The 20,599-nt window shown below is 33.2% G+C and overlaps 2 protein-coding genes and 2 non-coding genes across 4 annotated transcripts; 1 reads left to right on the forward strand and 3 right to left on the reverse strand.

Moving 5' to 3' along the window:
* Window positions 1-4,294: 4,294 nt before the first annotated feature.
* Window positions 4,295-5,539, reverse strand: LOC111004766 (auxin-induced protein 22D-like). The gene is made up of 4 exons (XM_022275945.2): window positions 5,245-5,539; window positions 4,847-5,106; window positions 4,663-4,756; window positions 4,295-4,586 (listed from the first exon to the last, which is right to left on the reverse strand). The coding sequence occupies exons 1-4, from the start codon at window positions 5,520-5,522 to the stop codon at window positions 4,523-4,525; spliced, it is 696 nt and encodes a 231-aa protein (XP_022131637.2). The 5' UTR covers window positions 5,523-5,539; the 3' UTR covers window positions 4,295-4,522.
* Window positions 5,540-8,488: 2,949 nt separating this feature from the next.
* Window positions 8,489-8,568, reverse strand: TRNAL-UAG (transfer RNA leucine (anticodon UAG)). Its single transcript has one exon. It is a non-coding gene; the product is annotated as a tRNA-Leu (tRNA).
* Window positions 8,569-8,770: 202 nt separating this feature from the next.
* On the reverse strand, window positions 8,771-8,850 carry TRNAL-UAG (transfer RNA leucine (anticodon UAG)). The gene has a single exon. It is a non-coding gene; the product is annotated as a tRNA-Leu (tRNA).
* A 260-nt stretch (window positions 8,851-9,110) lies between these two features.
* PDE334 (ATPase, F0 complex, subunit B/B', bacterial/chloroplast) lies at window positions 9,111-10,094 on the forward strand. The gene has a single exon (XM_022275735.2). It carries the CDS (start codon window positions 9,289-9,291, stop codon window positions 9,931-9,933), a length of 645 nt encoding a protein of 214 aa, XP_022131427.1. The 5' UTR covers window positions 9,111-9,288; the 3' UTR covers window positions 9,934-10,094.
* Window positions 10,095-20,599: the final 10,505 nt, after the last annotated feature.

Consider the following 20,599-nt stretch of genomic DNA (forward strand, 5'->3'; position numbering starts at 1 on the left):
TTGGTTTGTCTTGTCTGGGGGTTTGGATGTTTGAACTTTGAAGCGAATCGGAAACTTGAAACGACGTGTGTGAGGAAAAGTGAAACAAAACAAATCCACAAAGGACGATGGCCAGAATTGAAGTGACCTGTGACCCACGCCCGAGTTGCTGAGTGAACCCGTGCATTTTTTACCGAGTTTTGGCAACAAAAAGACGACAAAATAGAGTGTGGGTTCGGATGTGCGTGGTGCACATTGAAAAAGGGTGTCAGTGCTTGCGTGGAATACTATAATTGGGTTTCCAAAATGGGATCACATCGTAAAGCCAGACACGGACGGACATCTTCCTAAATCATGATGGACACCAACTAGCCACGTCACCCATACCATTTAATTTTTTAAAAGATTTCTATAAAGTTATATTTATTTAGTCCATTTATTTATTAGACTTTTAGTTTTCTTTCTAATAGGTCTCGACTTACCATAAATTTCCATCTAATAATATATTTTATAAAAAGTATAATAATTATATCGAGACAATTTGAAAAGTCTACAACTGTAATAAAAGTACAATTTTGATTATAACTACTCATTCTGTATGGAGTTCAAAAACCGAGGCTTGAACACGAACTGGAATTGGATGTCCACAAGAATTGACATTAAATATGTATTGTCAATTGAGCTTAAGATACTTATGTTCCACGGCAGTATTATAGGTTTGAATTCCTGTATTAAAAGAAAGGGCATTAAACATGTATTGACATCCTTCAAGTTTTTATTTATTATGATACGTTGACACTATAAAAAATAAATTATAACTTAAATTTTTTTAAACTTCGAGCAGAGCTACCATGCTTTTAAGGCTTTTATTTATTTATTTATTTATTATGATAATATGATAATTATTTCTTACCGAGCCTAACTCAACCAAAAAAAGTAGTGAGTTCGAATTCCTATCCCACGTGTTGTTGTACTAAAAAAATTTGTTTGTTTGTTTTTTATTGACATGAATTAGTGTTGAACGTGACATCATGTAGAGTTATAGTTCTTTATTGCCCTCTTTTTTAGTACACAACAACACGTGGGGTAAGAAATTCCAATACACGTAAAAGTATAATTGAATTCATTTGTACTCATCATTTAATTTCAACTATGTTCATAACAACCAATATTTTTATTGTTTAAGAGTAATATTACCTAAATTCTATTTTTAATATACTACTAGACACATGTTCAACAAATGGCAACAACAAGAAGGGAAAATTGATGGTATTACGAGAATACCATACTCACTCCCACTTACTGCTTATCACATCATCGCTATATTAAAAATGTTGAAGGGTTCACTTCATCCATGAATGGTATAAATGAAAAACAAAAATTTTATTAAACATGAAAATGTTTATATTTTTCATCGAGTTCTCGTATTTAATGAAGGGAGCCGACGTTGTTATCACAAAAGAAAAATCAACCTAGGTAACTTTATATATCTATAATCAAGAGGTTAGTTCGATCTCCCACCGCACATGTTGCACTAGAAAAACCTATGTAACTTCATGAACGAAAGTGGTGAAGAAGTGGAAGAAGAAAATAATAAAAAATATGGAGGGGAAAAATTAATATATCTTAATTTAGTAAGAAAAATCATCTCATTAAATGAAAAATGTTTAATCACATATTTGTCGATATTTTGTCAGATATTTTGTAACTTTCTAACAAAATATCGACAAATCTGTGAAATATATAATTGCAAAATGGTTGTTAATTTCTGAAGTTCTCAGAGCCCAGATAAGGCCCAATACTAATGTTTGGGCTAGGCTACACACTAAGCTAAGATCCACCCAAGAATTGCGTTTCTTTGTAATATCCAAATTCTTTGGGCCATTATCAATTACGACGACATGTATTTTTAATGGGATTAGTACTGATAGGCTATTTAGAGACTATAATTAGATAAAATGATTCAATGGTATAAAATTTACGCTTTTGTCATAAAACAACCTCATTTAAGATGGTACCATAACTCAATTTACTAATATATCGTTTTGTATCTCACCTCAATATTAATTAATTTTTAAAATCCAAAATTAATTACGGTTACATTTTAAATCCTTTAAATTTTGCCTAATTAGACATTCCAAAAGTAAAAAATATCAAATCCCCAAAATCCTCCATTATTGAAAAAATTTGAAAACCTTCTTATTCCTCCGACTTTTCTTCTTCCTCTGTCGTTTTGTTTCCATCCATTCCTTCGTCTCCGGCCGCTGTCTGTGTTCCTTCATCTCCAGCCGCTGTCTGCGTTTCTTCATCTCCAGCCGCCGTTTGCGTTCTTCTTCGTCATCGGAACAGTCCGCCTAGCTTCTCCTTCGTCTCCGGTCGCCCGTCCATTGTTTCCGTCTGTTTATCCCGAGGTTTCTTATTTGTCGCTGGCCGCCCATCGACCATTCGAGCCCTTTGTTTATCCCGACCATTGTCTAGTTGCCGACCAGAAAGTTTGTATGTTATTTGCTTTGTTTGTTAATTGTAGATGAATATAGTTGTATATACTTTATAGCCAGATATAGGTTATGTCTCCATAAGACATATAAGTGTATGTTATAATGACTATAGTTTATATCACCATTGTTAATTGTATGTTGCTTAAGTTTATAGTCAGATATAGTTTATATTTCCATATAAATAAAAAGATAGTCAGATATAGTTTATATCTCCATATAAGTGTATGTTATAATGACTATATTATTGAAATTTGGTCAAAAATTGTAATGAAATAAAAAATATGTTGTAATAAATTTCATTATTTAGTAGAATATATTAAGGAGTAAATTTGGGGATTATCATAATAATTGAATATTTTGTAATAAATTTTCTTTAATATAATATATTAGGAAGTAAATTGAGGGATTATGAGAAAGATTGATTTAGGTACCACAATTATTTAATGTTTACAAAATCAAATTTGGAATATTAATCTTTTGCATTTAAATAAAAGACTCATTATAATAAATATAAACGCAATAAATAAGAGTAAAATCGAAATTAAAATGCAGAAATCTAAAAGTGTAAAATTAGAAAATTTTAGATTTTTGTGTAAACAAATTTCTAAAACAGCTGTACGAAGACATTATCTCATTTTTAATTGATATTTTAATCAAAATATTGTTGGTTGAAATTTTTACTTCTGACATAATTTTAAATTATAATAAAAGGAAAAAATCCAACCACTTGGCAAGTTGCATGTAATTATTATTCAATAATTATCGATATGAAACAAACAATCCATAGCATCGGGAGGGACGACATGTCGAATGAAACAACGTTTAGGCGACGATGTAACGTTGAAAATTGGTCGGTATTACATTCACATCGCAGGCTTGCGATGGTTAACACCCACTGAAATGTCGTTCTCAACCCAACAGGAAATTTTAGGTGATGGGCTGGCTTTCCTCCGGCCCTACTAATTCCTCACTTTCTCCAACATTCCTAATGGTCCTGGGGCCCAAAACAACCACTCAACGCCTCAACGGTCACAGTCGCTGCACCTCATCTTACCCCCTCCCCCAAAAAAAAAAAAAAATTAAACATTTTATTTAATATAGTTAATTTAATTTAAATATTATTTATTTTACTAATTGAAAATAAAATACAATTTATATTTTTGTTACTTGGAATATTATTAATTTGAAAATCAAATATATTATTTTAATTAAAAATTTGTTGGCTTAAAATTATAAACTACTAATAGAAATCACACGTTGAAAATCATATATATGTAACTACCATTATTTAAATATGGATAAAAGAAAACAATAATCTTTTAAAAAAATAAATATTCTTCACTCAGAAATTAAGATTAGATTTATGTATTTAATTGTTTAAGTCTAGAATTCTTAAATTTGTTTTATATCAACACATAACGCTTTACATGTATATAAAATTGAATTGTAATTCATAATAATATATATTTTTGAATAAAATAACCTTATAAATATTCATAATTATAATGGAAAACAATGATATATCTATAAATAAAAAAAAAATCTTCACATTATAATTTTAGAAACTTCAATATTTTTATTCAGAGAAGAGAAAAAAATCAATTTTTATAATTGGGGCATGGAGAGAGATGAGATGAAGCAATTAATTTGTTAAGAGAAATTAAAGCTTAAAATAAAATAAAAAGTTAAATAACGGAAAATAAGAAGAAGAGATGAGAGAGTAATTAATCGCAGTGAAAAAGAAGTTTTTTTTTTCCTTCTCGTTTTACTTTAACATATTTCGGAAAGAAAAAAGAGAGTGAGAATGATTCCACATAAACTTTTTGATAGAATATTTTCGACCACATAGCTCCACAGTTTTACCAGACAAAAATATTTCTATTATATTATGGGAAGCCGAATACATGATTCCATTTCCTAATACTAATTAAGAAGGAAAAAAAAACATTATGTCATTTTATATAATACAGACACTTATAAAAGTAAAATATTCTCATATAAATACTAAAATGTCGGAAATAATACGGGTGGTATATACGTAAATTTCATTCTCCTTCGTTTCTCTTCCGCACCAGTATCTTGAGACGTTGCACAGACTCCACGAAGGAACTGCAAAAATAAAAATAATAATTAGCCCTTTGCTTTATTTCATATTCCCCTAATTAAGTAGAATTGTAAAACTCACTTCCATGGAAGATCTTCTGCTAGAAGCCAATCACCGTCTTTGTCTTCGTAGATCACCGTAAAATCCCAACCGTTGTTATGATCAATCCCTTGATCTGCTATAACAAATAATTATTAGTATTAATTACGTAAAATTAATATTGAACAAAATTAAAGGGAACCCCTTTTGAAAGTTGGTAATTTACATGGAGCGAACATGGAGATTATGGCATTTTTGAGGGAGTTATGAGAGTGATAGAGGCCGAGATCAAGTTTCCTCGTTATTGCAACACCCTCCATTTTCACCTTCACGAACAAACTGCGATGTCCTGCTACTGGACGACGGCAATTCAGCGGCGGCGGCGGCGGCGGCGGCAGGTGAGGGCGGCAGTGAAACGCCTTGGTCCTCCATGACTCGACGGGCGGCCACCCCACTACCCGGTTCTTGTCTTCATCCTCATCCTCCCTATCATCATGTCATCAATGCAATATAATGAACATATTGTACGTCCCTCACAACAGAAACTTTTAAAAACGTGTAAAAACGTAAAATTTAAAAGTAATGTAAAAGAGGGTTGTTTAGTTTAGTTAAGTTTGTACTCACTGGTGAAGAGTGGAGAAGTGTGTGGGTGTGGGGTTGTTGTGTTCATCTTCGTCGTTGGGGTTGTGGTTCCAAGAGAGCAAAGGCAAAGGCAATGTGTGGGAAAGGGGGTTTGTAGAGCGTGGAGAATTAGCAGGCTTAGGCTTAGGCTTAGGTTTGAGGGTTTGAGTGTGAAGGGGAAGAGCGAGGCCAAGTTGGAGCTCCATTGAAAAGAGAGAGTGAGTTGAAAAAGGAGCAGAAGATGGGGCGATATATATATAGGGAACAAAAAGGAGAGGCATTTACAGAGAGTCGGGAAATAGGGTGGCAATGGGAGATCATACAGATCGAGGGGGCGTGTGCCTCTTCAGTATTAATCCCTTATTTTTGTCGTCTACCTCTCAAATGTTTCTGTTTTAGTTGCCAAGTGCATGAATATGGCTTTTGTCAAAGGATAAAGGACCACCACCCACGTGTCTTAATTATATTACTTTCTCTATTCTCCTGATTTTGTTTTTGGTATCGTTCATAAAGTCTCATAGTTCTCACCTCGACCAATACTGCTATAACTTAACCATCAAAAAGCTCTATGTCGAACTTCGACCCCTTCGAATTGGCCACCAAGCATAACAACCTCTAACGTCCTAGGAGTCTTGTTCGTCGGCTTACTTTACTAAGAGGTGAGGCAAGAGTGCAACGGCCTAACTCAAACCCAAAAATATAGTTTAGGAGAGTTGAAATGCAAGAATGACCAGGATTCATCTAAAATACAAAACAAAAACGGTGGTCTCTAATTGGGATCAGGAATAATTTTGACAAGGGTGAGATTTTAGTGGCTAACATAATAATTTTTTCTTGGCTTGCATTGCCTATATGGGGAACGTAACTGTTGGACGGATTATTACAAAATGTCATCCCAAATTTGCCTCCTAAATTCTTTTGAACCTAAACTTTACGGTTATTAATCGGGAAAAAAAATAGTTAGGGTATGGTACAATAATTTAATTGAAATATTCGACACGGCAATGGTGGTGTCACGTGGCGGGAATCAAACGGTGGGCTCGTGAAGTCCACGTGAGTACCATTGGGGGGAGCATTCAAATTTCAAAGTTTTAAGTGACTGCGACTGGGAGCGAGGGCAAAGGGAGGGCCCCACCAACCCAACCGACCAATTATTTTCATTTTCACAATTTAGTTCTTCTTTGTAGTTAGGGCCTTTTTTTTTCTTTGTGATTTTAGAAGTGATTTGTTTAAATCTCTCTACTCGTCTCTACACAATTTTGAATCTTTTTTTCATTCAATACTAAACTCTAATGCAATCAATTAATGCACTTAAATTCTCAACAACTTTAATATCGAACAACTTCAATACATTTTCATTCACACAAATAGCAATCCAAAAAATCCGAGTAAAAAACCAACTAAGAGACATGTACAAAAAGAAACAAAGTGGTTTCTTCCTCATACCCATACCTAAAAACAAAGTGGTTTCTCCCTCAACTTCAGTAGTCAAAAACTAGGCCGACACCGACTTTGTCAAGGAAAAGAGAAATATCAAAACATTGAAGGTAATGACGATGTTGGAAAGGATGAAGAAGACGTGAAATTATGTACGCTACCTAATTTATCTGAAAATTGATTCGTGGGAAGTTAGCAAGACTATTGCTTCACGAAAGAGTGGATCTAACAAAAATTTGATGGACTGTGGGTGAAATACAAACTCTCACGAAAGACATTGGTGCGGTCAAAATAACAAAGATTGGATGAGATGCTAACAAAATTGCACATGTAATTGCTAAACATGCCTAGGATGTGAAGAATCTGAAGATTATTAGGGATCCGATCTTCTTGTTTGGTTTAGTTTTAGATAGAATCGATTTTGAGTGTTTTTTTTTTATTGAACTTCATAAAAACTAAATAAAAAATAACAACACCAACTTATTATCACATCAGCCACGTACTAAATTGAAACTTTTAAAACTTTATTTTACCTCTCTATAATTAATAAATTCAAATTGTTGAGATAACATAGTATTGTCCATCTAGCTTTGGTTCTGATTTCATCCTAAATAATTCTGACGTTATGATTCATATGCCATAAATTAATTTTCCCCCTTCTAATCGACGTGGAATATGTTCACAATATTTTTTTTTTATAAAAATTTTTGTCCTAAAGACATTTCATAGGCTAAATACATCATTTGGTCTTCTGGATTCTTAAGGTAGGAAAGTACCAATCTTGTACTTTTAGGATGACAAATCCTTCTAACCAAGTCAAATCACTTGTCCAATAATGTAATCTTAGATTAACGAAAAAATGATTACTTGAAACTTAAGAAATATTATTCTCTAAACTGAGATTTTGTTTTTAGCCAAATTTAGTACAAGAAGAGGTAACAGAAGAGATCATGTGCCAATAATATGGTCATTCAAACTTGTCTTGAAAAACTCAAGTCTTTTAATGCACAATAATGATATTACATATATACATAGAATGAGAACAATTTTGATCACTTTAATCATTCATCCTACTTACTAAATATTGGTAGGAAAAAAAGAAGAAAAGAATAAATGGCAGTATGGAGCCAATTATTTTGGTCTTATTCATAAATTATAGTAATAGTTTAGGGCTGTTCATAGAAAATGGCAATTCAAAGGATTTACCTTTAATAATATAAAACAGATATAGAAAAAAAGTGGTACAAGTTTTATTTAAACAGTACCTCGTTTGTTGTCATTCCAAATTCATTCCCATTCGAATAACAAATATTTGTTAATACACGTTCTGTAAAATCCAACATGTGTTATTTATTAGATATTTTGTAAAAATACAAAACTAAAAATAGATTACGAGATTTACATAACTTATAAGAGGATATTCTAAAAACAGAAAATGAAAATCTGCAGACGAGTAGAATATGAATTCTAATATTCAAAATGTTATATGTAATTCTATAAAATTATAGTTATATATAATTGACATGGACTAGAGTCCAAATCTGACACCTTAGACCACTGTCAAAACTGTCAGAATTGCTAAAATAATTGAAACGATTAATAAAACGATAGATAGATAGATAGATATTAATCTTTTTTGAAGAATAATTCATGAATAATTTAAAATCAAAGATTAGAGAGGTAAATAAATGTACCTTGGATCACATTAGTTGGGCTTATAAAAAGGCCGTGTTGCAATTTCGGTAAAAGGCCCGAGAAAGATAAGATCCGGTCCAATCCACTAACAGCCGTGGGATAAAAGGATAAAAATTGATAGCTGTGGGATTTGAACCCACGCCCTTTCGGACCAGAGCCTAAATCTGGCGCCTTAGACCACTCGGCCAAACTGTCAGAATTGTTGAAATAAATAAATGTTTAGTCAAATTAAATTAATGAATAATTTAAAATCACAGATTAGAGAGGTAAATAAAGGTACCTTGGATCACATTAGTTGGGCCGATAAAAAGGCCATATCTTGCAATTTCGGGAGAAGCCCGAGAAAGATAAGATCCGGCCCAATCCACTGACAGTCGTGGGATAAAAATATTAAAAATGACAGCTGTGGGATTTGAACCCACGCCCTTTCGGACCAGAGCCTAAATCTGGCGCCTTAGACCACTCGGCCAAACTGTCAGATGTTACGATTGCACAAGTAAATAAATTATAATTTATATTTCATTATTTTGAATTACAAGATACATCTACTAAATCGCGAAATACGAATGATAAATATAATTGGGTCGGAAAAAGGGCCATACCTTGCAGTTTAGGTAAGAAGAAGCCCAAGTAAGATACAATGGGGCCCAGCCCAATCCACCCCACATTGAAAAGAAACCAGCGCACGCGCATATCACGTGCGAAAACATCCGAAGATTTCTTCCTCCCACCACTGAGCCACAGAACAGCCTTATCAATTTGTGTGGCGAAGAATGAGATAGCGATACGATACCCCCAATCAACGAGCGTCTTCCCCTTTCCATCCGATTTCTCCACCGCATTGCCGCTCCCACACTCTGCTTCCAGATCCGCCATTAGCATCTCACTCAAAGCTCAAGCTCAAGCTCAGTAGCCATGGCGAACGTGATCATGGCCTCTTCGAAGCCCCTCTCCCCACCTTCCATCTCCACCAAGCCAAAATTCGCTCTCCCCCTCCCCAAAACCCTAAACCAATTACTCCTTAGAAAGCCCCAATTCGCGGCCCTCTCATCCTCCACTCTCAAATCCCTCTCCCTCTTCGCCGCCACATCGCTCTCCTTCGCGCCCCCTTCCCTCGCCGAGGAAATCGAGAAGGCCGCCCTGTTCGACTTCAACCTCACTCTCCCCATCATGATGGCCCAGTTCCTGCTCCTCATGGTCGCCCTCGACAAGATCTACTTCTCCCCTCTCGGCAAGTTCATGGACGACAGAGACGCCGCCATCAAGGAGAAGCTCAACAGCGTCAAGGACACCTCCGGGGAGGTCAAGCAGCTGGACGAGCAGGCCGCCGCCGTCATGAGGGCAGCCAGGGCAGAGATTTCCGCCGCCCTTACTAAGATGAAGAAGGAAACTCAGGCGGAGGTGGAGCAGAAGCTTGCGGAGGGCAGGAAGAGAATTGATGCGGAGTTGCAGGAGGCGTTGGCCAATTTGGAGAATCAGAAGGAGGAGACCATTAAATCCCTCGACGCCCAAATCGCCGCTCTCAGCGACGAGATCGTCAAGAAGGTCCTTCCCGTTTAAATCCATTTCTCTTCCCTAGGGCTCAAATTTGGAATACCAATCCTTCATTTGGGTTTTTTGGTCACATCTGGTATTATAATTTCTACTTCTTTTGTAATCACTCTGCCTTGTAACAATTGAATGTATAAACAATTAAACATGCTCTTTTTTCCCTCTTTTCATTTCCATATTTTCAGATAAATTTGTTAAAATTTATAAATTATTTAAATTTTCACAAACTCACAAATCAAATACGTGTTATATAGACTCAAGTTTTTATAATCTATTGTTCTACCCACTTGTTTATGCAAGGATATGCACAACAGTGTATTTCAGATTGCAGCTCGAACTCGGTCTCCGGATCGATCTGAATACTTGGGCGGACCTGCACAAAAAGGTGAGTACTCCGACGATCAAGTCAGTATAAGTCGGATTCCCAGTTTAGTTCGAGGTCAGAAATCTTCGTACCTGATCGTGGAGTGAGGCCCTCTACTTATGGGTGGTAGTCCCGCTAATCTCGCGACGGTTGCATTCGATAATCTCGGGACCGTCAGTTACACCCGGTAATCTCAGGACCGACGGTTACGCCCGATAATCACGCCGCTGACAGTTGCTCACATCGGCCCCTACCGAGCTCCTCGGTAGGTCGGACCTGGGCCAGGTTCACCTCGGCCCTCACACTTAGCATTAGTCGACGTGAGTGGCGGCCATCTCGGCTATCCGAGCTGGGCATGACTCATGAGCCATCTTGGAGCACCAATAGGGGTCCTCCACGTGTCCAGGGTATTCCCTTCCCCAAACACCACTCAATCACAACCCATACAAATTCAAGCTTCTCGGTTTCATATTATATAAATTTAGACATTAATCCTTTAAACCAACCACTTTTGAGACAACTTAAAAATAGTGTTAACTCGGAAACATTTTATTATATTAATAATTAATAAAGTATTATCCATGGCTTTTTAGCCCAACAAGGATGTGGGTGAATTCAAGCTTATGACCTTTAAATAAGTTATTAATGCTTTGATTAGTTTAGATATAACCATGTTAGTCTCTCTCTTGTTATCTTGAACCATATTTTAACCAAAAAATAATAATAATAAAATTAAAGCATAGGCAAAAATGCTAGAATGATGGTCTAGGAACTCAAATTCAAAAGATCATAGATATTATAGGAATATGGTAATAAACATCAAAATGTGAGCATGGAATGATATATTTTTTGGCCAAAAAAAAAATTCATAGAAGAGTAGGTACAATTGTAGTATGTAATTCAAGTAGAGTAGAGTAATATAATTAGAATAAAATTGTTTTTGAAAAAAAAAAAGGAAAAAGAAAAGACATATCAAAATTGGGCCATGTACAAGCTCATATAGATGTGTAAGTAAGTTAATGGGCTTTGAGAAAACGCAAAAGCCACGACAGGCCACAAGGTTAGCAAACAAAGCAAGTCCAGCCCACTCCAATCACCGGCTAAAAGTTGAAAGACTCATAAGAGGCAATTGCAGGCATGGCTAAAATTAATAATTGTAGACAAATATTCATTTTAGGGAATCAATTCTATCAATGAATCAAATTTAAATAATTAACTTAAATCTAATTTAAAATTGATAATCAGAATTTGAAAGTTAATTTAAGAAAACATTATTAAAAATGCATTGGGTAGAAAATTTACCCCTCTAAAATTCTAAAATAAGGGGATAAATAAGATTATTACTAGGTAAATTATCATTTACTTCTCGACTTGAGTTAGAGAAGTTAGGGTTTCGCAACTTCATGCGCCTCACAACCATCGTCTTCCTCACGAAGTAGATCCGCAAGCCGCCATCCCACCGCCCACCTTCAAGACCTCATCCCGTCTCGCTGCTCACCTCACGAAGCAGATCCGTGCGCCGCTCACCTTCACGTCGTCGTCCACGAACAAAAACTAGACCCGTCGCAGCCGCACCCAACCGCCACCACCCTCCCCGCTGGCTGCAACACGTACCATATCTGCTTGATGTGCCACGTCCCAAACCAGATCTACCGTCCCGCCGCCCGACTAGATTCACCCAAGCCGATACGATCCGCCGGTCGCCCCAGACTAGATCCACCTGCTGCCACTTCGATATGTTTCCAATCTGCCGCCCAACTTCCATCTTCTAGCAACTGTTCGAGGAAGGTAAGACCCTTTGTTCAGATTTGGGTATTTAAAAAGATATTTTTGGTTTCCCTATATTTTAGGATATTTAAAAAAAATACGTGTGGGACTAACATGTGTCTTTTGTTTATAACTAGATCTCAGAAGTATATATCTACAACTACAACAGATTTACTATATTTATATAGCTTAAATTCTAAATAAAATCTATAGGTATGGTAAAAGTTAGAGGATGAACATCTCGACAATGATTAAAAGCTACTGGTATAACAGAACGTTAAAAGGAATCATGCAAAATCAACTTTGAAAGTGAAAAAGATGTATAGATGCAGTAGTTTATATATTTCTTGTTTGTTAATTTTTACACTAATATTTACAAATTAGATTCACTGAGCTAACTGTACTCGTATATTTCAAGAAAATGAAAGGATCTCAAGATAGTTGAGGAAGAACGTGTTAGTGAGGTAATTATTGGTATATACATGTATTGACATTCTACTTATGATATTAGAGTTATATAGTTGTATATACATGTATTGACTTTCGTATTTTGTTAATTGTTGAATTGGTATATACATGTATTTGACACAATTGAGTTTCATGATGATATATACGTGTATTGAATTCTAATTTTGATTTTTCTTTAATTGGTATATATATATTTATTGACTTTTTAATTTTGATAAATTTTTTAATGTTTTAAAGGACGATACAAAGTCTAATGAAGAGAATGAAAGAGTGAATAATAAATCCACCGATAAACATAAGAAAAATAACTCATCGTCAAAAGAAGTTTAAGAAATTGAATCTGTTGACGATACACGCCCAAAGGCTACAAATTTAAGAGGCATCACCTATTCTCCTAATCGTTTTGATTTATGGGTTGTTAGTCTTTGATTTTTTAATTTACATTTGTTGTAGATGATTTATTAAATGATAAAGAAATAGAAAAACAAGAATACAAAGAACATGTAACAGCATATACTTATTAGTGGTTAGGTATATATACCAATCAAATATGTATATATACATTAAGAAGATAGTGTAGAACAATCGCGGAACGATGAGATGAGAGACGAATCGTTGTACCCAAATCATTTAAATTAACTGAAATACAAAACAAAGTAATTAAATTAATTAACTTGAAATCAGTTGAACGTAGGAAAATCATTTTGAATTCAAAACAAAGTTTGTTACTTGGTTAAATATAAAAAAAAAACCAAAAAGACATAAAAAAGGGTATTGTTGTAAAACTATCTTCTTTTTAAAACTCCTAAAATACCCTTTAGCTATGAAAAATTTAAAACTAATAGATATTTTTTAAAACGGATGACAAAATTTAGCATGCACTTAAATTTTCCTTAAAATAATTAAGTTAGAAAACACTTTTCTTCAGTGTGCTTGAAGTATAAGTTTAAATGAATTAAAGTTAATAACAATTTAATCTTTTACCGTTTAAATTTGTAACAATTTAGTTAGTCTCTACCATGATTTTTTTTTCCAAATTTAAGTGTCGATTTTTACTATATATAATGATTTAATGTTTGTAATTTAAAATTAAATTTGATTCCTCATTATGTTACCAATCTACACATATAAGAAACCTTATTAAATCTTAACAACATTTTACACAGTAAGAACTAAATCAACTATAATGACTAAACTGTTACATTATAAAACTTTAGGGATTAAACTATTATCAATTTAAAAGTATAATGACTAAATCGTTACAAATTAAAGTTCATAGACTAAACAGGAACAAAAAGTGTGCGTAAACCAAATAATTAAAACCGAGCGAGAATAAGAAGATGATGGGCAACAGCTATCAAAAAGAAAATCCATCTTCATCTTAATCTTCATCTTCAAAAACATTTTCACATAAAAAGTCGCTTCGATGGATCCAACTCTACTCACCTTTTTCCTCGAAAGCTTTAGAACTTCAATCAAACAACTCATTATTATATAGTGGAAAATCTCTAACAAGATTTATTTCTATTTTTATTATATAAAACAAATAAAATGAAAGAGAAAAAAGCACACACACAACACACAAGTAGACAGTATCTAAGTGTGGCCGATCATAAGCTATAAAGTGCACATAAATAATTAGTTCAAGTTAGGTTTGCTTAGATGTGACTCTCTAAAGATAAGCACTCATCATATCTTTTTTCGTACCAATTTCCTCTTTAATTTATTTCTTTCTTTTGTTTTTTTTCCATTTAATTAATTCCTCCCATTTCTTTCGTTATCCATTTATTGATGAATGTGGTATATTTTACACATTTGTATGAAAAAAGTACGGTTTCTATTTTTATGTAAATTTTTGTCCATTTTACATAGAATATATATTCTGCTAATTTTAGCAAGTTCGATCCATTTTCTTTCTAATACCTTGTATATATGGAAGATATTCCGATTATGACAGAAGTTCATTTATTTTGGTAACATATTTTCAAGAAATTGAAATTTACTTAAAATCTAATGGGTGTGGTAGACAATTGGTTAATTAATTGACGAAGCACACCACAATAAAATCTTTTGTGAGTTAATAACAATCATCATTTTCCCTACCCTACTACTCTACTAGTTGTTGGATTGTTGATAGGGTGGATATAATTGAGAGAATTAATTAATTTAATTACTTTTCCTCATTCCTCCAAATCTTCCTTTATTGATTTATAATGTTTGATTGCCCAATGAGCCGACAGAGAATACAAATTTTGTCCACAAATAAAACTTTAATCTATAGTTTAGTGTTGCTAACTTCACGTGGTATGTTAAATGTTGGGTATATTAATAAGGTGGTGAAAATTAATGTGTACATCACATTAATAATGTGTAATGAATGGAAAGTGTTTGATTGGTGTCGTGCGTTGGAGAAATAATGATTAAGAAATGAAATTAAACGCCCGTGTGGGAGTGGAGGGGCAAAATTTACTTTTGCTTTTTACCTGTGGTAAAAAAGATGAGAGAGAGAGAGGGATGGGGAGGTTTGACTTGGGAGGAGAGAGAAAGGGAGTGGTGGGGGCGGGGGAAAGAAGAGATCTGGCATGATCAGAATGGACGGCGAGGATGGAGGGAGAAAAGGAGGAGAGTGAATCGGGAGCGTAGAATGGGAGAGGGATATTATTGTAATCTGAGAGATGTGAAAGGTGGTCTATCTAAAGCTCTTAATGATCATGTTATCATGTTTCTGTGTAACTGTTACTACCCCTCGCGTGCCCTTCTACAGTTCTTTTTCTGTACCCAACCATTTTTTTCTTTTTTCTTTTTTCTTTATATTTTTTTTTCCTTCTGGCCCCACCATCTCCTGCCTTCCCCATTTCCACTATTATAATTATGCCATTCTTTTTTCACATTTCTCATTTTATTTTCAAATGCACGTAAAATGGTTGTAAAGTTTAGATTTGGGTGTAGGGATACAGTTGGAATAGTATTCAACAAATATTTTAAGTTTTTTTTTATTGAAACTATTTTAAAATTTTATAAACTAAATCATGGTGTAATATTAAACTATAATTTTTTAACTAAAGTCAAAATATTACGTTTTTTGTTTTATGAAATCAAAGGCATACTCATTTCGCATGATTTAGATCATAATAATGTAATAAATAAATTCTTATGTTAGAAAACTAGTCACTCCATCGAGAAGGTAATTCTCTAACATTTTATGTCACTATTCCTTTAGCTTTTAATGATTTAAATGTCAACTTAATTATAGTTTTTAATAATTAAGATATCTATATTGTCCTCATGACGATAGATTAGAATCTTTAACCACTCAATTAACTTAACATTCCCGAAGAAAAATTAAGGTGGAATATTTTAATACATAAAAAAAGCGATTGAAATTAAGATAAAGTTGAGAGATAAGTATATAATTATGAAAAAAAATGATGTATTTAATATAAAAAGCTTTACGGTTTTTTGCAAGTCAAAATTTCTATTTAATATTAAAGACAGTCAAAGTGATTTGATTGATACTTGGAGTGTGAGTAAAAAGTGTATAAATAAAAGTATAAAGATATACTTTGTGATATGGAATATTAATTTTTTTGAAATATTAGAATATGGAAGAAGAAGAAGAAAGTTTATACAAATATAAGGCAAGAGGCATAATTATGGGAAAAGAGAAAAATGTAATTTGAGCGAAATTGAGTGGTAAAATAAAAAATGGGAATGAATGATGTTTTGAAAGAAAGGAAGGTGGGAGGCACGTGGCGGGTATAAAAGTTTGATTTGGGCATTATGGGTCTGGATTCTGGAAGGAGGTAAGAGATGATGACGTCAAGTGTATCTAGGAGGAGAGGGGCCCACAGAGTTTTTTTTTTTTTAATTAACCTTTAAAATAAAATAAGAAGAGAGGAGAAGAAAAAATGGTTGGTCAATGGGAGCGCACAAGAAGACAAAATCATAAATGAAATAAATGACACTGTGGAGGTTGGGGGCTTACGTGTACGGTGCGATCAGATTCTGGACTGCCACGTCATCTTAGCTATGATGGGACCACCTTTTTCGGGGACCACAGACCCCCCCCCTAAATCTTTGAAAATCTACTGCAATTTGATTTTCTGTGAACCCCAAATTCTATCGGCAATTTTGGAAGGCACCTCGTTTTCTTTTAATTGAATGTTAATTAAATATAAACATGATTTTACCCCAGTGTGACTGTGGGGGGAAATTAATTTTGACAGCAACGGGTGATAAAGATGAAAGATGAAAGTTGAAAGAGTGGGTTTTCCAATGATGTGTTGTTCAAAAAAGCATAGTGATATCAGGCTTTAACTTTTGTTGAAAGAATAACTTTTAAAGGCTTAAAAAACAACACTCGTGAACTCTATCGTGGGTATGCTGCGTTCTAGTTCTAACTCATGCAAAAACACACAAACTTTTTTAGAGCTATTTTTGAAAGTAGAGAATGACATTTATTGGGCAAAGATGAAAGTAGAAGGACTGACATGGTATTTAAAATCAAAGCATGTAGGTTAGAAGTAAAAAGGATAGAAAGAAAGGGATAATATGGTAAAAAGAGGAGAACACCAGAAATAGAATTCTACCTTTCTGGCTTTCAGTTTCAAAATCACTTCTCTTGCTTAGGTACATTGAAAATTAAAGAAAACCAGTTTTAAAAGCTGTCTCCTTCACTTCTTCCTTTTGCCTTTCTTATCCTCGCACGTGGGATTCACAGTCTGAGCGTAAATAGTTGTACATGAGAAGAGTAATATATGTCTATTCTTTGTTAGTTCTCTTCTTTTCAATATAGGATCCTTAATAAACAATGTTCAGATAGACCCGTAAAATCTATTGATATTCGTTATAAAAATTATTCTAACGAGAAAATGTGACCACACACTTATATAAAAATCAGAGTCTCACGTTCTAAAAATATACAATCTTTTGCATTTAAACTAAGTTTTGTTGGACACTGACTTTAGTTAAATTCTAACGTAACTTAAGATTTGGAGTATACATGTGACCGAGCACTACATATTGGCAGATTTCTGATTGAGCCACGTCATAATCCATGTAAGGCCACTACCAAAGTGTCACCTCGTCTCGAATCTTCACCAACCACACTATTTTCCTTTGGTGTCAACTTTGTGAAACAATCATTTAGATTATTAGTGGATATACCACGGTAACGATAGTTAACCAGGTGAACATCGAGATAATTATATACATTTTGTATTTCTCTTAAATTTGCAAACTATATACAAATGTGTATTTGGCTTGAGTAGCCCTCAACTTTGATGGAGTGACCACCATGAGATAAGAGTTGACTTTGATTGAAGCATGGGATTGAGTAAAAGTTGAGGAGATTTGAGAAAATCTTTTTGTGATGTGGTCATATGTTAGGTCAATTATGACTGCACATCATTGATGATCAATATCACTAAAAGAAAGGCGTGTTACTCAGCCATTTCTCTCTATATCATTGTTTGTAGTTACTCCAATATATACATACATTAACGTTTTTGTAGATTACACGGTGATTCAACTAATTATTCTAATCTTGGTCTTTACATTCCAACCATATAAATATCTCTCTCATTCAAAATATTCAGTATCTCATTTTCATAATAATTTTGTCTCCATGATCATGATCTTTGAAAAGTGTTTCAAATATTGTGTCACGTTTTCTCCTTAACATAACTTTTTTCTTAATAAATGTCTTAATTAATTAAGTTATATTTCTGTTGACTCTGGTTAATATAACTATCATTTATCTACCAACAAATTTTAAATGAATAGACCATATAACCCTTGCACAAGTTTAAATAGAGTTTAATAAATAAGGTATATATTAATTTTCATAAAATTGAGGTTGAAACCTACCGCCAGTGCCACATTTCTTGGACTAACAAAAAAATCATTCTTCTATATATGAAATGTTGAAACTATGATATTTTCTTTAATTGTCGTCAACTATCGTCTAATTGGTCAACATCAACATAGTTTGATGTTAAGGACAACGGAACCCTGAGTACTCCAAGTATCTCCACAATTATATGATATTATCCGTTTTGGGTCTCTCTCACAACTTTGCTTTTGGTTTCACACAAAAAACTTCATATCAAAAGAGATAATTGTCATATCTTATATATCATTGTGATCATTCGTAGCCAATATGAGACTTTATTTATATTTTTCTTACAAACTCAATATTTAGAGGTATTTGACACCTAATTACTCCTTCCTTTGAGGGTGAAGGATCAAATTTTCCTACCTTTAAATTTGTTGTATTAAAAAAGAAAAAAAAACCGATCATACATCACATCAGTATTTATTGAGACTTTTAAAAGATTTGTTTTGCAGGTCATCAAATCTTTGGTAGTTAATTCCAACATCCAGGAATGAAACCTATTATTTATTGCTCTTCTTTTATGTACACAGATACATAAATGAGCTATAGATGTCTGCCTCCTAGAAAATTCACAGCATGTAAAATAATATATCATTCGAATTCAAATAATATAGATAAATATTAGTCCAGTGTTTTAATATTAACCTATTCCCAGTTATAAAAATATATATATATATATTCCCATGTCGATCCTTCTAAATATTTTATTCAATTTTGTCCTTTAATCAGAGACTACAAATTTTTTTTTCCACGTTTCCAGGAAAGGATAATTAATTGAAGATTAATATTTACTTATTTTTTCCCACAAAAAGGCTGATGTGAGTTTTTTTTTTTTGGCAGTTGGAGCATTTGTATCTCTCCTTTATAAGTTGTAAATTTGAATTTCAACTGTTGCATATATCTGTATAAAATATCAAATGTCATCTCATATTTGTAACAAATAATTTTTTTTTGCTGATTTAAAAATAAGCTAACTTTGGATCCTATTTTGTTATCATCAACCAAGAGATTGAATTTCAACAAAGATTCTCTACTTGTTTGACTTATTGTCAAAACAATTAATTTATTGATTTGATTTGTTTTCTTTCTTGCTGTTTGTTTAAGTTTTTTTTTCTTTAAGTAAAATTTTTAGTCAATAAAATAATAATGTTTTAAATTGACTATGTTTTCAAGATTTGCACTTGATGTTAACAAGAAAACAACTTGCTTGAAATAAAGTTGATAATTAATTTATATAAAGTCAATAAATAAGAAAACAATGTATGGTTAAAAAATGAGATATTATTCACTCTACTAGCTATTTAATCCAAAATATCTTATTAGATTTTTTTTTGCTTTTAACATTTCATCAGTGGATTAGTAAGAAGAAATCTAGATCATGGTCAAAGTAACATGGGTAATTAAAAAAAAAAACCCGTTGCAAACAACATTTTAGGTATTATAGGCATATTTAATGATAATAATAATAATTATTTTTAAATTGATGGCCTTGAAAATAATATTATTTAACATCAAATTATCTGTGTTTAATTTATATTGTTTAAGTGAAAAATTAAATTTGTTATCAAATTTAATCAACTAGTTATCCTACCAGATAGAGTATTAATTTTAAAATTTCTCAATATTTTAATGAGTAGTCAATAACATAATAAACCCATATTGATATTTATGTTTTTTTTTTCCTTTAACAATATGAGACAAATTGTGATGGAAAAGTCCTTTCTATAAAAACAAAATAAAAATAAAAAATGCATTTGCGCGAATCTTTATAGGGCTTAGAAAGAAGTTGGAATGTTATGTCACACTACACACACAGAGGATTAGGAAATTAGGATAAAAAAAAAAGAAATAAGGAAAATCGGGGCGGGGCGGGGCGGGGCTCTATGAAAAGTCGGACCCTGGATTTGGAATCAGATAGTCAAAATCTCGGGGCTCCACTTTTAATCCTGCGGACGGATTCTCTGTTCTTTTGATGTCCTAAAAGACTAAAAAGTAAAAAAAAAAAAAAAACTCACACAACTTTTTTTATTTTTTATTTTTTATAAATTTACGTGACGTGATTTACACGTGCCTGGATTTCGCGTGGGTTTGGTTCCTTAATTATCTGTTGCAAGGTATTATGGTCGGGACAACGTTGATAAACAAAACAAAACAACCCCCAAAATATATATTAAAAGAGC

This window comes from Momordica charantia, assembly GCF_013281855.1.
Source record: "Momordica charantia cultivar OHB3-1 chromosome 8 unlocalized genomic scaffold, Mcharantia_2.0 BLBB01000008.1, whole genome shotgun sequence".
In the NCBI taxonomy this organism is placed as follows: domain Eukaryota; kingdom Viridiplantae; phylum Streptophyta; class Magnoliopsida; order Cucurbitales; family Cucurbitaceae; genus Momordica; species Momordica charantia.